We start from the raw sequence: 17,188 nt of genomic DNA on the forward strand, positions 1-17,188 counted from the left end.
TTTTAAGGCTCACAGAGATTGCTTTGTGGTTAATATATGATGTTGCGTGTTGCTGCAAGATCAGAGTTGGCTTTTGCTTTGCTGTTGTATCCTGTGTGGCTGTTCTCTAGGGCATTTTTTAGACAAAACTTGCAAGCATGCAAAATATGTGTTATTTCCTTTGGCTTTTGATGATTATAACATTAGCTGTATTTTAATTATCATTATTATAATATATATTTGAATATAAAGCATTCCTTCAACTCCACTAAAGCATGTGGACAGGAACCCTCTATTGTAGATAAAGAAAATCTACAATAGCCCCTAAACCCAACTAAGCACATCCTTTTGGGCGTATACATTTTTAAAATGAAATCAAGATTAAAAAATTCACATAATCCCTTTGAATTAAAGAGGCCTATAAACACTATTATTTTTGATGACCTAAGCCCAAAAAAGTTATCACTTCAATCACAAAATATATCTTTGTTATAGGAAGTGGCGCCCACAGGGTAAAATTCAAATGACTCAGCAACGGTTATAATGTGGCATCAGTCGTCTCCAGTCTACAGACTGACATGAAACAAAGAGAGCGACACTTTCCATCCTCCTCAAGATTAGATTGAACAAATACACTTTATGTTTTTTAATTATTTGGTTAGTACCAGGTAGCTACGGAGTAGTTTGTGCCTGCCGGCCGGTGGACTTCTGTGTGGGGAAAAAAATAGAAAGCAGATACATTAAAGAAGGCGCCCAGAAACTCTTATTTTCTCGGACAAACAGGTAAAGTTTCCTTGTTTCTTTATAGCGAGAAGGATTTTTTATTTCAGATTGCCGTGGGTAAATCTTTACAGACTACATATGGCCAAATTTTTTTCACTTGTTCGCCATATACTTTAAATATTCAGTCAAGTGTTTCCTTAGAATTGTATTTTATCCACTGAGGTTTGTTTAAAGTTACAATTAAACAAATCACAAGCGATGTCAACTTAAAAAAATACATTATAATACACTTTTAACTTTTACTGTAATAGCTAATATTTTGAAGACATTTTCTATTACAAAATATCTGAGAATTTTAAAAGCATTTCCTGTTTTAGAATATTAATAATGCTTTACATCATACAACTTTATCTTAACGTTTTCTGCATGCCATTTTATATATTGTTAAACCTTGTAAACTAACTTCTCATAACTATAAAGTATATTTTGCTGAACATGATTGAAATTATTGAATACAACATTTCATAAAATGTGGAAATTACAAAAAAATGTGTGATGACTAGATAAGTTCAATAATATCTAATAGTATGATCAAATTTAAGAGCAGAGTGAAAAGTAAACAGAGATCAAACTTGTGGGATTATTGATCGAACATAATCCATGATTCAAAATAATCAGTAATCTAAACCGAGACCAATATACTGTATACAGAGAGTACAATGAACTGGATAAAAACTTTAATATCTGTTAATGATAGACAAATAGATCCTTTGGGCGTATACATTTTTAAAATAAAATCAACATTACAAATTCACATAATCCCTTTGAATTAAAGAAGCGTACAACCACTATCATTTTTGATGACATAAACACAAAACAGTTACCACTTCAAACACAAAATAAATCTTTGTAAGAAGTGGCGCCCACAGGGTAAAATTCAAATGACTCAACAATGGTTATGATGTGGCATCAGAAGTACCCGCTTTCTATTTCCTAAAGGGTGTGGACAGACTGAAATGAAACAAAGAGAGCGACACTTTCTAGCCTCCTCACGATTAGACTGAACTAATACGCTTTATGTTTTTAAATAATTAAAGTTAGAACCAGGTAGCTACGGAGTACAGTTTGTGCCTGGCAGCAAGCGTGGTGCAACACCTCAAAATGACCCTTGCGCCAAGCTGAAAGTAGCAAATAATAATTGTGCCGGGTGTATGATAGGGCCCATAGTGACAACACTTAAGTTTATGTCACGGTATTAACAAACTATTAACTAACACAACTAAATTAATAAACTACTAATGATCAGTTTATTAATATTTAGTAAGGTAGAAGTAGGGTATGGGTTTTGGATAGGATTAGAGATGCAGCATAAGATCATACTTCATAACTACTAATGAACAGTTAATATCTTAAAAACGGGCAGGTAATAAGCCAGTAGTTAATGGCATGAATTATGACCTAGACTATAGTGTTACCGATATTACAAATTACCATGTGATCTCAACTTTATATTAGTAGATACGTAACTAACAAATTCAGTAAATGGTAACATGCTAAGTACATCCATCTAACATCATTCCTTCACCAAAAATAATAGCATATCTAGGGAGCAACAGAACTGAGAGTGATATATTGTATATACAGGCAGTGCTACTGAACTAGAATTGACTAGGCAGGGAGCTGGATGAATGGACAGACTGACAGTATTGTGCTAGCAGGCCTGTTGCTAATGTGTTTTAGCATAATGCTAACATCTTACTAAAATTTGCTGCTGGGATAGAATATAGTTAATTGCATATTTTAACATATTTTTCCTTAGAAAAAAACTTCAGTAACAATCAACTGATATCAAACCACTAAATTTGTACTCATTTTAAACATAACACTGATGAGATAAAAAAAAAAACACAGACAAACCATCCTCTGTTGGGCTAACTATTATTTTTCCTCTTTACAGGTAGTGATCAAAACATGTCTGAAGAGCCACCCAACAAAAAACTGAAGCAGACAGACCTTCTGAGTCCTGTAAGTAGCTGTTTTTCTTGTTCTCTCGGTTTGGATTGAACCTAAACTCTGTGTCATTGATAATGTTCTGTCTTTCAGAAAAAGGAGATTAACACAGACAGTGAAAATGAGGAGTCTTCACATGCTGGGATCACTAATCAGGTTATTTGTTGTGATATTTGCTAGGTTATGAAACAAAAGGCGTATTTCAATATGCAATATGTTAGTACAAAAATGCGCTATAGAGAAACATAATAATTTGGGTTGGAAAATACATCAACAATTTGAGCAGAGTTAAAAGGATTTGAAGTGTGTAATTGAGAGCATGAATGCTGCTTTACACCGTAACTCAAAAAAAGTAGGGGTATAATGGCAAACTGAAGTCACGGGTAACACTTTGTTACTGTCACAGTTAGCTCTCTCACAAAAGCATGGGTCACAGGAATTATCAAAAATTTATTTACAAAAGCACTCACTGGCCAGGAACAGGAACACACAAAGGAAGAGGAATGACAATATAATAACGGACCGAGGACTTAAATGAACTCAGGGGTATAAAAACACAAGACATAATTAAACTGATTACAAACAGGGGAGAAACAGTTGGAACTAAAAAAACATTACAAACAGCGGGAAATAAAACAGAACAAAAGAATCACATGATATAACACAGCAATCACATCAAATAAACACAAGCACAAGGAACACAACACATGGGAAATCACATGGCAAACACACGGGAAACAACACATACAGTAGAAACAATAGAATCATGATATGACAGCCGGCAGGACAGAGGGAGCATGGTGGAGCTATAGTGGGCTGATAGTCCACGGAGAAAATGAGAAAGGAGTGAGCCAACACAGAGTCTTGGGGTCGAAGGGCCGAGGTGGAGTCCATAGCTTGGAGGCTGGAGGCGAGGACAAAGGCGAGGAACCACCTGGATAGACAGAACATAGATTTATGGTATATGGTAGAACATATATATATTTTAATGTACTTACATTTATATTGTAATAGTTTTAATAAGTGTTATTTTCTAGCACTTCAAATTATCATGTGATCTCAACGTAACATTTTGAGTAGTAAAGACCAACTACTAGCTAATTCATTCATGCATTCATCCATTCATTCATTTTTTTAGGCTTAGTCTCTTATTATCTGGGGTCACCACAGCGGAATGAACCGCAAACTTATCCAGCAAGTTTTTAAGCAGCGGATGCCCTTCAAGCTGCAACCCATCTCTGGGAAACACCCATACACACTCATTTAAACTCATACACTACGGACAACTTAGCCTACCTAATTCACCTGTACCGCATGTCTTTGGACTGTGGGGGAAACCGGAGTACCTGGAGGAAACCCACGCGAACACAGGTAGAACATGCAAACTTCACACATAAACGCCAACTGACCCAGCCATGACTCTAACCAGCGACCTTCTTGCTGCAAGTAGACAGCACTACCTACTAAGCCACTGCATTGCCCTAGTTTTTTTTGTTTATTTGCTAATATTTATCTAACATGATTCTTCACAAAATAATTATAGCATAGCTAAGATAAATTATTACCTAATGCATATTTCACTGCTGAAGGCTTATCCACGAAAGAGGAATTTCACCTATGTAAAGCTCCACCAGTCCCAGCCAAGCAAGCCAGTAGCAACAGTGTCAAGAAACAAAGTTCATAAACTGACAGATAAGAAGGAAAAAAAAAAAAAAACTAGTGTGGAACCAGACTCAGCTGGGCACACATCTATAGTCGACAGTGGTGGAAAGAGTACTGAAAAACCATACTTAAGTAAAAGTACCATTACTTGTTTAAAAATGTAGTGTGAGTAGAGGAAAAGTACCTGTTGTAAATATTACTCAAAGTAGGAATAAAAAGTAAGCATTTTAAAAGTACTCAACAGTAGTAAGTATTATGCTGTTAAAAGTTGAAGCATTTACATGTAATTTGTGGATGTGTGTGTGTGTGTTAACGTAACATGCTGTAGTGCATTTAGTTATTGCCTAGTAGGCACACAATGTCATAAGACAATAATAAAGACAGTTCCCCGGATGTGACAGCCCGAACTCTGCCAGTCCGGGGCGCTATGCCTTTCAGCTCGCAGGTTCTGTGCATTTCGCCAGTGGCTCACAGGTCCTGGGAGGACGGTATCCTTTTTCCCAGCCCTCGAGCCCCCCCTCCAGAACTTGGGTGCGAGGTGAGAGTGAATCTCTCGCCTCCAGCTCTTCCGCGGGACCCTCGCTTTTCCCGGATCAGCACACCCACTCCGCGCTGCCCCACTGCTGGTACGTCAGCGGTTGTAGTAATAAGTCCATTAGCAAGAGCTCTGCCTGCCTGGTTAGAGCGGGCCAGCCCTTCACATTGGCTCATATGCACAATCAGACTCGGCTAAGCGATTCAATTCGCAAATCGACCCCCCAAGTTCACGGGTGTGTATTTCACCAGGGTCAGCTCCCTGTTCGCTCCGGTCTTGCGAGAGGAGATTGCTGTCCTCCTGGTAAAGGATGCAATCAGGGCGGTCCCTCCAGCCGAGATGGAGAGCGGGTTTTACAGCCCGTACTTCATTGTGCCCAAAATGAGCGGTGGGTCACGACCAATCCTAGATCTGCGCGTTTTGAACCGCTGTCTGCACAAGCTGCCGTTCAGAATGCTCACGCAGAAACGCATCCTCCGGTGCGTTCGTCCTCGGGATTGGTTAATAGCGATAGACCTGAAGGATGCGTACTTCCATGTTTCCATTCTTCCACGCCACTTTCAGATTCTGCGGTTTGCATTCGAAGGTCGAGCTTGGCAATACAAAGTCCTCTTCAAGCTCTTTCTGTCTCCGCGGGTCTTCAGCAAGGCCGCGGAGGGTGCCTTAGCGCCCATTCGGCTTGCGGGCATCCGCATACTCAATTATCTTGACGACTGGCTGATTTTAACCCACTGTCGGGAGCAATTGATTATGCACAGAGACAAGGTGCTCTGGCACCTCCACCTGTTGGGGCTTCAGGTCGACCGAGGCTTCAGAAGCTGGACTCGGTCACCATGACAGTGTGCCTCTCCGGTAAGCACGCTCAGCTAATGCTGAACTGTCTGAGAGAGTTCGACAGCAAAATACTAGGCCTACTGAAATTATTTCAGTGGCTCCTGGGGCATATGGCATCCGCAGCCGCTGTCTCGCTGCTCGGATTACTCCATATGAGACCAATTTAGCACTTGCTTCACGATCAAGTCCCCAGACGCGCATGGCACGCGGGCACACACCGAGTCACTGTTACTGCCCTGTGTCGCCGCGCCCTCAGCCCTTGGAACGACCCCTCGTTCCTACAAGCTGGAGTGCCTCCAGGGCAGGCATCCAGTCATGTTGTTGTTTCAACAGATGCTTCCAGCATGGGCTGGGGGGCTGTGTGTTGCGGACATGCAGCTGCGGGCCTGTGGAAAGGAACCCAGTTGCATTGGCATATCAATCGCATAGAGATGTTGGCAGCGTTTTTTTCCAGTGCTGGAGCAGCAGCATGTGCTGGTCAGGACGGACAGCGTGGGGGCAGTGGCGTATATAAACCACATGGGGGTATTTGCTCTTGCTGCATGTCTCAGCTCGCCCTCTATCTGATCCTCTGGAGTCATACGCGGCTGAAATCGTTACACGTCATTCACATTCCAGGCGAGCTCAACCGTGCAGCCGACGCGCTCTCCCGGCAGCCTTTGGCCATGTCTACACTAATCCGGATAAATTTGAAAACAAAGTTTTCCTCTAAAAACGCTTCACGTCCACACTGTCATTTCTATTCGTTTTACAAAACTTTGGCATCCACACTGAAACGACTACAAATGCTTTCACCCTGTACAGCCCATGCATTAAACGTAAGACGATTCGGCACGCGTCCTTTCCGCCTGACGTTTATTTTCTTTCCGGCTCTTTGAAACGTTGTGGCAAAATGTCAAGGAAAAGCACAGAATTTTTTAAATGTACTGACTTTAAATTGAGTTGCTGCGCCGAGTAACACAATGAATACAAAGTTGCGAAAGAGAGTGAAAATGTAGACTGGGAGACGTGCCAAAACAAATACGCCGATATACTGGACCGCTTTAAAGAAAAGTATCCTGCTGGTGACGCTGCTTACCCTCACAGTAACCAACATGACTAAACTCATAATCACAACGAAATTAAAGTAAACAAATTAGTAACATGACTGTGTCACATGACAAAAAACGCATCATCGTTTTCGAAAGACTCCGTTTTCACAGTCTAAACTACGACACGAAAATGGCGTTTTCAAATTTATACGTTTTTGTCTCCTTAAAACGCATCTCAGTGTGAACAGAAGGGCAAAACGGAGACAAAAATATGTGTTTTCAAATGAAAAAGTTGTTCTTTTCCTTGACCGAGGGCTCTCTTGGCACGGATGCACTGGCCCAAAGCTGGCCTCGGGGCATGCGCAAATATGCGTTTCCCCCAATGAGCCTGCTCCACAGTTACTGTGCAAGGTCAGTAAGGACGAGGAGCAGGTCTTGCTTGTTGCACCCTCTGGCCCAACCGGACCTGGATGTCAGAGCTCTCCCTCCTCACGACGGCCCTCCCCTGGCAGATCCCTTTGAGAGAGCACCTACTCTCTCAGAGACAGGGCACCATCTAGCACCCTCGCCACGATCTTTGGAACCTCCACGTGTGGTCCTTAGACTCGAGGAAGACTTGGGTAACTTACCGACTGCGGTGGTTAATACCATCACTTAGGCTAGAGCCCCCTCTTTGAGTGCCCCTATGCCCTTAAATGAGTCTATTCACTGAATGGTGCGTCTCTCACAGAGACGACCCCCGAAATTGCCAGATCAGCGTTGTGCTTTCTTTCCTCCAGGATAAGCTGGAGAGCAGGCTGTCGCCCTCCACACTCAAGGTTTACGTGGCTGCTTTCTCCCCTCATCATGACGCGGTGGCTGGCAGCACTGTGGGAAGGTATAACCTCATCATCCGGTTCCTCAGAGGCACTAGGTGAATTAATCCATCCCGCCTACCTCTCATGCCATCTTGGGATCTCGTCCTTATTCTCACGAGCCTGCGTACAGATCCCTTTGAACCACTCGATTCAGTATCTTTAAGATTTTTGTCCCTGAAGACAGCTCTGCTGGTCTTGTTGGCAACGATTAAGAGGGTCGTGGACATGGAGACACTTTCGGTCAGTGACTCTGGAATTTGGGCCGGCTGAGACGTTGTCTTGAGACCGATGAGTCGATTTGGTGAATTAGTTCAACCAGTTCATGTAGAAGATCTGGTTAAAAAGATTAATTCGCGATCGCGATACAGGAATAAAACCCATTATTGGGCACAAATGTGTTAAAGTAATAGTTTTAAGTCTCTGTATTTAATGCTGTCACCGTGCTGCTGTCATGTCCACTCGTTTTTGTCGTGGGAGCCGGTTTCCTCAAGGGTATTAGGTAACCCTTGGTGATTGAGGAAACAACTCGGTTAAGGTGTTGAAACACGCTTGCTGTGCCATTCTCCCTAACACAGAAATACAGGCACTTATTCACTCTGTCAGTAAAGTTCCCCGCTTAGGTGAGCCCTGCAGATTCCTCCGAGGCCCCCAGCACTGACTAAGCAGAGTAATCACTCGCTGACCCATTACGTTGTTGGTCTGCCCTCTGCTCAGCCAGCGTTTTGGGTATAGGTGCCCGCTATGTGATCCCATATATTCAGCCACGGTGCAGTACCCCCTCACAGATGGACCCGTGTCTTCCCTCTCTGCTAACCATCTTATTATATGCGCACTCCCCCTTCTCAGGGCTAGTCCATATATTCTGCCATCATATCTCCCCATTGGGTAGCAGGTAGCCTCCGCAGCGTTGTCCCTATCGGGACTGCACGCTTTCCCAACGTACTGTCGTATTTAAATTCCTAGAAATGATCTAGACGCTTGCGGCTCCCGAAAAATATATCTAAATCTGTAAATCTTTTTCTTCGTTGGAAGACTGCACCTCTCTATGATGCAGGTGCGCTCATGCTAAGCCTAGCTATGCTTTCATCGGAGTCGAAGGTAAGGTGCAGTCATTGTGGCGTTTTCTAGACATTTCCCCATACATGGATTAAAAATCCACTATAGCATTGAAGTTCCCCATCCGAATGGAAATTCTCTGGTTACTAAAGTCACCCTCGTTCCCCGAGGAGAGGAACGGAAATGCTATATTGCATCCCCATGATGACTGTCCCTTAGCTGTAGGTATCAGTCTCTTTAGCTTAAAAAGGATGCCTCATCTTGGTTTTGCTGTGCTTTTATGCTAAATTGATTGCAACACGCATCAGGTGCGCAAGCTGACGCTGCCAATTAATTTGGCATTTCATTGGTGTTGTTTACATACTCTTTCAGACAATTGGCTTTCTGAACGAAATCCCCATACTTGGATTAAAAATCAACTATAGCATTTCCGTTCCCCTCCTCTGGGAACGAGGGTTACTTTGGTAACCAGAGCGTTTATCGCATTCGTTAGAAGTTAAGCCCCAAATTGACACAGGTAACAAAAAAACTTTATCAAAATGTCCACTGTTGATCATAATAAACTTCTGTTTTCAATAGCAATTTTTAAAAAAAATGAATATAGGAAGTCCTCGGCTATGCAGAGGCTATTATTAATCAGAAATTTTCCGAAAAATACATAGTTTTATGTTAGAAAATGTAGCTTTGAATTTACAAACAGTCGGCAAGTACCGGAGAATTGATGTAACACGTTGATAAAGTTTAGTTTTCTGTCAGGCCTACGTAAAAGTAATATTCAACTCGTTTAGTTTTGCCTTCATTCATTTTTGTTTTCAGTTGTGACATAACGCACGAGTCTTTAACACATGATTTATTTACAACACATTTTTAAACATAATAGTTTTTTTTTTATACAGGGAGTGCAGAATTATTAGGCAAGTTATATTTTTGAGGAATCATTTTATTATTGAACAACAACCATGTTCTCAATGAACCCAAAAAACTCATTAATATCAAAGCTGAATATTTTTGGAAGTAGTTTTTAGTTTTAGCTATTTTAGGGGGATATCTGTGTGTGCAGGTGACTATTACTGTGCATAATTATTAGGCAACTTAACAAAAAACAAATATGTACCCATTTCAATGGTTTATTTTAACCAGTGAATCCAATATAACATCTCCACATTCACAAATATACATTTCTGACATTCAAAAACAAAACAAAAACTAATCAGTGACCAACATAGCCACCTTTCTTTGCAAGGACACTCAAAAGCCTTCCATCCATGGATTCTGTCAGTGTTCTGATCTGTTCACCATCAACATTGCGTGCAGCAGCAACCACAGCCTCCCAGACACTGTTCAGAGAGGTGTACTGTTTTCCCTCTTTGTAAATCTCACATTTGATGATGGACCACAGGTTCTCAATGGGGATCAGATCAGGTGAACAATGTCATTAGTTTTTCTTCTTTTATACCCTTTCTCGGCAGCCACGCTGGGGAGTACTTGGACGTGTGTGATGGAGCATTGTCCTGCATGAAAATCATGTTTTTCTTAAAGAATGCAAGAAGGTGTCTTCCAGAAACTGGCAGTAGGACTGGGAGTTGAGCTTGACTCCATCCTCAACCCGAAAAGGCCCCAGAAACCCATCTTTGATGATACCAGTCCAAACCATTAATCCACCTCCACCTTGCTGGTGTCTGAGTCGGACTGGAGCTCTCTGCCCTTTACCAATCCAGCCACGGGCCCATCCATCTGGCCCATCAAGACTCACTCTCATTTCATCAGTCCATAAAACCTTAGAAAAATCTTGAGATATTGAGATCAAGTCTTGAGATATTTCTCGGCCCAGTCTTGACGTTTCAGCTTGTGTGTCTTGTTCAGTGGTGGTTGTCTTTCAGCCTTTCTTACCTTGGCCATGTCTCTGAGTATTGCACACCTTGTGCTTTTGGGCACTCCAGTGATGTTGCAGCTTTGAAATATGGCCAAATTGGTGGCAAGTGGCACCTGGCCGCTGCACGCTTGACTTTTCTCAGTTCATGGGCAGTTATTTTGCGCCTTGGTTTTTCCACACGCTTTTTGCGACCCTGTTGACTATTTTGAATAAAACGCTTGATTGTTTGATGATCACGATTCAGAAGCTTTGCAATTTTAAGAGTACTGCATCCCTCTGCATTATATCTCACTATTTTTTACTTTTCTGAGCCTGTCAAGTCCTTCTTTTGACCCATTTTGCCAAAGGAAAGGAAGTTGCCTAATAATTATGCACACCTGATATAGGGTGTTAATGTCATTAGACCACACCCCTTCTCATTACAGAGATGCACATCACCTAATATTCTTAATTGGTAGTAGGTTTTCGAGCCTATACAGCTTGGAGTAAGACAACATGCATAAAGAGGATGATGCGGTCAAAATATTCATTTGCCTAATAATTCTGCACTCCCTGTAATTTCTAATAACTATATTTATATCAATAATTCCTCATTTTCTTTTCATCTTAGTCCCTTTATCAATCTGGGGTCGCCACATCGGTATGAACCATCATCTTATCCAGCATATGTTTTACGCAGCGGATGCCCTTTTAGCTGCAACCCATCACTGGGAAACATCCATACACACTCATTCACACTCATACACTACGGACAATTTAGCCTACCCAATGCAAACCCATGGCCACATGGCCGCAGGGAGAACATGCAAACTCTACACAGAAATGCCCACAGCCGAGGCTCGAACCAGCGACCTTCTTGCTGTAAGGCGACAGCACTACCTACTGTGCCACCGCATCGCCCCCATGGTGACAGTTAGTGCATATTATTTACTAGATATTTTAGAAGCTAGAATTTAGAATTAAAAATAATCTAGAATTTAGAGTTAGAATAATTAGTCAAGTTATTGTATAACTGCTTTGTTGTGTTGACAATCAAAAAATATAAATATTTCTTAAGGAGGATAATAATACTGACCATAAAATAGTTTTTAAAAAAATGAAAAACTGCTTTTATTCAAGACAAACTGTAATAAATAAGACTTATTATGACTCTAGAAGAATTATTTTTGTTTTACAGGAAATATTGTGAAAATTTATTTGGTTTGTTAAAGATCACTTGGAAAACATTTTACATTTTTAATAAATTAATGGGAGGGCAAAAAAAAAATTACTTCAACGGTATCTGTTAAAGTTTACATGGTGCAAAAATGTGCCTTGATGTCCTTGAATGTTAAAAAACCTGTTATCCTACTACTATACAAAGTTACTTGTCAAATAAATTAACTTGGAAGGTTATTTTGAGTTTAAGTTATTAGATAATCTTGTTCGTAAAGACTGCAGAGTGATGCATGAAATAAAATGACTTTAAATACTTGTTTAAGTAGTTTGTGATGTATGTTAAAGTGTGCCCCCTAAAAGTACAAGTGGCCCCTTCTGCCTCTACTTGCTCATTTAAGGATTTGGAGATTGTTATTTAGGAATTATTTACTCCAGGCTGGACTATTGTAATGCTCACACTATATCACTGCATGGCATATAAGAAATTCTTTAAATGTTTCAGTGTTTGCTGACTACAGAAAACGAGGAAACTATATGATTGTCACTGACTAAAATGGACACTGTAATAATTAATTATTCTAATAATGAATTGCTTTTTCAAGGAAGATTAAAATCATACAATACTGGTGACAACAATAAGTAAACATTAACATTGACATTATTACTGCTGGCATTCCCACAGAAAAGGACGGATGATTCAAGAGAGAAAGAGGCTGAAGTGGATCCATCAAAACATGATCCTCCACAGGTACAGTACAGTATATGTCACGCAACACTAAATTTACAATTCATTTAATACAACTATTATTCAAAGATGTCCTTTAAATGTGTATGTGACTGTTCTTTTTGTTTATACTTCTTTCTTTTAAAATTAACAGAATGCAAAAAGGGAAATGCACACTTTCAACTTTCAGTTTAAAAAAAATACACATGCACTGACCTGTAACACATCCATGACTGTGATTGAGGCTCTTAATACTAGCAATATTTTCAAGAATATTTTAAAGAAGTACACAGACAAAGAACTAATCATCCAGAGATCCCAAGAAAAAGTTCCTAGAGCTGCTGTGAAGAGAGATTTCCCCTGCTGTCTTATTGACAGAGATGAGGTTTTAAAAATAATGTTCATCAATAATGATGGAAATACTTCCTCAGAACAAAAACCAACTTCAGATGTTTTAGAGCCTGACAATTTAGTCACTTTTTACATTCGAACAACAGGAGGGCCGAAAATAAGACTGTTGATGAAAAACAAGAATGTGAGGCTGAACGTTGATGATGTTTGTGTGTACGCATTCAAAGAAGAGCGTATAATATCTGCTCTTGAGCGTGACGGGAGATTTATTAATGATATGTACACATGCTGTGCTCTCAGTGAAATGGACAGTGAGACAATCTATGAAATGGCAAACGTTGTCGATGAAATTCATCAAAAGCACTTTCAGGCAATAGTTATCAGTGATTTTTACCTGACAGACAGTCAGGTTGGCTTGGGTACTTTCAAGACTGAATCAGGTGCCGTAGCTTCAACCACTACTTTGGTGAAAACCGCTAACCAGAGCCCCCAAGTACTCAGCACTGAAACAGAAAAAACACCAAGTAGTCCAGGTCATAGTATGAAAATTCCTAATTCCAAAGAGACTCTGGAATTTCTTCGTGCTCAGTTTAAAGATTTACTCGAGACATTAAAGCAGCGAAAGAACCTGAAGAACAACTCTGAGGTCAAGAAGTTCTTCAGAGCAGAATATGATAAAAGTGTTCAGAGTTTTTTGGAAGTTAAGAAGGTGAAGCAGCTCACGGGACTCTCTGCCTCTGTGTGTCAGATTCGAGTGGAAGGATCCGCCAAGGGAACTGGCTTTCTACTCTTTGACAGATTCATCCTAACGAATGCTCATGTTATTGGAGAATTTGACCCTTTCTCCAGGAAGCTTTCAAAGACCTTCACAGCAGTATTTGGTTATGAAGATTTGGAAGCAAAAGAGACCAAGAGTGTGTCCATCAAGCCAGACGTTGCAGCATTCTTTCATGGATCGATCAGCATGTTCAGGCATCTTGACTTCGCTCTTCTCGAACTCGATGACACTGATGAAGTTGCCGACTGTCCTAGATTGCTCAATTGCTACATTCATGGCCCTCCTCCTAACCGTGGTGGGATCTGCATTGTGGGACATCCAGATGGAGGAATCAAGAAAATGGACCCCTGCTTCATCATTGAGAAAGAGAATATACAAGAGGCTGCAAATGAACACGTATTAAAAAACATTGAGTTCATTCAAGTGATTACACAACAGTCTTTAGCAGAAAAATGGCAAATACATGAAAACCAGATCAGTTATGACTCGTGCTTCTTTCACGGATCTTCCGGCTCTCCAGTTTTTGATGAGGACTGTTATCTGATTGGCATGCACACTGGTGGCTATGTGTACAAAGGAGAAAATGGCAAAACCAGGAGCATCTTGGAGTACTGCTATTCCATGCAGCCCATTCTGGAAAGTATCGACACACAAGCCAAGAAAAATGGGAGATCTGACATCTTGAAGTTGCTCTCTGAAAATCTTGACTTGGATGACAATGATGTGGAAATGAAAGATTTGCAAAATAAGGGACAGTCACATCTGTCACAGTAGGCCTTGTCCACATGAACATAGGTATTTTCAAAAACACATCTTTTTCATTGCAGTTTGACTGTTCATCTACACGCAGGGGCGTAAATCCCCACCCCCCTCCCCTAAAAAATTTTAATTATATTAAAAAAACTCTGAATTGTGAAAAATATATGTATATATGCCTAAAATAATTGTCTAAGTATAAAGAAAACCGCATTTATGATTTATAATGCATTTAGAAACAGTTGAGTTCCCCCTCCCCTTCCTCAAAGTGGTTCGGTCCACTGTGTTTTTTTTCCCGCATCTCACACACACGCACACGTCAGGTGTGCGGTTGCAGCTGAGTTAATGTAGAATTTCAGTAAGTAAGTAGGGGAATTTATTCACCTTAAATAAAGCGATTCTCTTCAATGTAGTTAATACTAACTCGTTCATAAATTAGTTGCGGCAAAAATGCTGATAAAGGATATAATTCTCCATGAATCTGCTGTATTAACGATTGAAATTACTTATCTAGTTAACGTTGGCTTGCTGCTAACGCTAAAGCCGTTTCTCATGCATTGTTTAATTAGTGACGACTTGGCATAATGTTAACTTAACATTAACAACCACAATTAGCATATTGTTTAGCTGTGTATTTGCTAAATGAGCACTGTGCTACACTGTGCACACTGACCCCACTGTATTATTGTATAATCAGTTTCTATTCTGTTTTAAGTGACTCAATTAATTTGAAATTTAAAAGTTAACCTTTTTTAATTCTTTGTTTTTGTGATTTTTTTTTTGATAATTTTGCATTATTTGCATGTAAAGCATTTTGAATTACCATTAAAATGTGCTACAACATAAATAAACTTGCATTGCAGGGTCATGTATTGGATAAAATGACAGAGAAAATGGACATAAGATCATTTTTCAGTGCAGCTAAATGCCAAGTACAAGAACTTCAAGTAATAAGGCAATTTGGCTTTAAGAATGAGTGCTTATGAAAATACTAATGTCACAATATTAATCACAGGTAAAGGAAAAAGAAATGATTGAGGAACAGGCAGAGCAGGATCAGTCAGATGTAGTGTCAGGTAAGGGTGTTGTGCCTTATTGAAGACATAATGATAAGTCTTTTGGGGTGAACATTTTTTTATGGTTTCTAAGTTGTGGCTGTTTAGCAGATGAACCTCGTAGGCTCAATGATTTACAATATGATCTGTCATTTTAACAAGTGTAATGTAAACAATTTAGTTATAAAAGTATGGAAAATGCCTTTTCGCGCATTTATTCTGCTTCAGGAGTCAGTCAGTTGACTGTAAACAACACAACAAACAATGCAATAAATAGTTATGAAGAAAAAATTGCTTTGTCGTAGAACCTGAGAAAAACATTAAAAATAATCATAATGACGTAGTCTCCATGCTATAATAATAATAATAATAATGATGAAACCATTTTTAACTGCGGGAACATATCTTTATTAGTACAATTCGGCTGTATTATTTGTGTCCCCTTCAAAAAAATGCTGGAAAGAAATTTTATATTTATTGTCCCCCCCTACTGTTAAATCAGATTTACGCCCATGTCTACACGCAAGTGAAGTAACTGGTAACTGAAACCAAACCTTTTTTAAAAATCAAGATCTTCTCATCCATTAATATTATAACAAAAGCATGACAACTTTGTGCACCATTTTGACAGCCTAAGTATAAGCCTTCATGCTGGCTTGTCTTGAAGGTTCTTAACTGTGCTTTTTTGAAGAGAGCTTTTTTTTTAACGGAGGACGTTTATACAAATACCCGTGTATGCATAGACATAGCCTAATCTTCAAGTATGCATGCCCATTTAATGTTCACTCATTTACACTACCTTACAAAAGTCTTGACGTTGATCCCAGTTGTAAGAGCAACAAATAATAACTTGACTTCTAGTTGATCAGTTGGAAAAGTGGCAGAAGGTAGATTTTTCTGATGAATCATCGGTTGAGCTGCATCCCAATCATCACAAATACTGCAGAAGACCTACTGGAACCCTCATGGATCCAAGATTCCCACAGAAATCTTTTGATACTTCAGCCACCATATCAAAGTTTCTCAAAGCAAAGAAGGTCGAGGGCTCCAGGATTGGCAAGCCCAGTCACCAGAAATTAACATGATTGAGCATGTCTGGTGTAAAATGAAGGAGGAGGCATTGAAGATAAATCCAAAGAATCTTGATGAACTCTGGGAGTCCTGCAGGAACGCTTTTTTTTTGCCATTCCAGATGACTTTATTAATCAGTGATTTGAGTCATTGCAGAGATGTATGAATGCAGTCCTCCAAGCTCATGATGGAGTCAGACACAATATTCATTCTGTTTCTACTGCAGCAGGACTTTATATCCTATACTATACATTATTTTTGTTGAGTGAAAAGACTTTTGTCTAAGCAAAGTCAGACCTTACTGTCCTCATTAAATATTAAAAATCAAGTCATGATCATATTGTATTGTGCTCAAATAAGCGTAATCTAGAGGCCTTTAACTTTCATATAAGCCACTTCTCTACCAAATGATCAACTAGAAGTCAAGTGATTATTTGTTGTTCCTAAAACTTGGATAGGCGACAAGACTTTTGTCATCTAGTGTATAATTCTAAGCTTGCATTCATTTCTTTTTCTGTGGATTATAAAATAGACACAGCACAAAAAAGGACCAGTTCAATCCAAAAAGTGCATAACAATAGAATAATATTCAAGCTGAAAATTTTTATTTGCAAAAATTCTGCATGCAAGTGAATCTGTCTGCGCGATTGCAGACCTAAAATCTGAGTCAGATCAGTGCTAATTCACGTGAATAACAATTACAGCAGCAGCTCATAATAAAAGTGGTGCAATGGC

At 39.8% G+C, this 17,188-nt stretch overlaps 1 protein-coding gene across 1 annotated transcript; it reads left to right on the plus strand.

Annotated features, from left to right (window-relative positions):
• The first annotated feature begins 615 nt into the window (after positions 1 to 615).
• On the plus strand, positions 616 to 14,477 carry LOC101886901 (serine protease FAM111A). The gene is made up of 5 exons (XM_087253199.1): positions 616 to 762; positions 2,660 to 2,727; positions 2,806 to 2,868; positions 12,401 to 12,466; positions 12,597 to 14,477. Exons 2-5 carry the CDS (start codon positions 2,674 to 2,676, stop codon positions 14,343 to 14,345), a joined length of 1,932 nt encoding a protein of 643 aa, XP_087109325.1. The 5' UTR covers positions 616 to 762; positions 2,660 to 2,673; the 3' UTR covers positions 14,346 to 14,477.
• Positions 14,478 to 17,188: the final 2,711 nt, after the last annotated feature.

Source organism: Danio rerio, chromosome 5, assembly GCF_052040795.2.
Source record: "Danio rerio strain M-AB ecotype USA chromosome 5, GRCz13ab, whole genome shotgun sequence".
Lineage (NCBI taxonomy): Eukaryota > Metazoa > Chordata > Actinopteri > Cypriniformes > Danionidae > Danio > Danio rerio.

Excerpts from the sequence above, each read along its gene's own strand:
- LOC101886901 (XM_087253199.1), top strand. The coding sequence starts at position 2,674 with ATGTCTGAAGAGCCACCCAACAAAAAACTGAAGCAGACAGACCTTCTG. Across the intron at positions 2,869-12,400 it reads ATGCTGGGATCACTAATCAG|AAAAGGACGGATGATTCAAG; the intron begins GTTATTTGTTGT and ends GCATTCCCACAG. Across the intron at positions 12,467-12,596 it reads CAAAACATGATCCTCCACAG|AATGCAAAAAGGGAAATGCA; the intron begins GTACAGTACAGT and ends TAAAATTAACAG.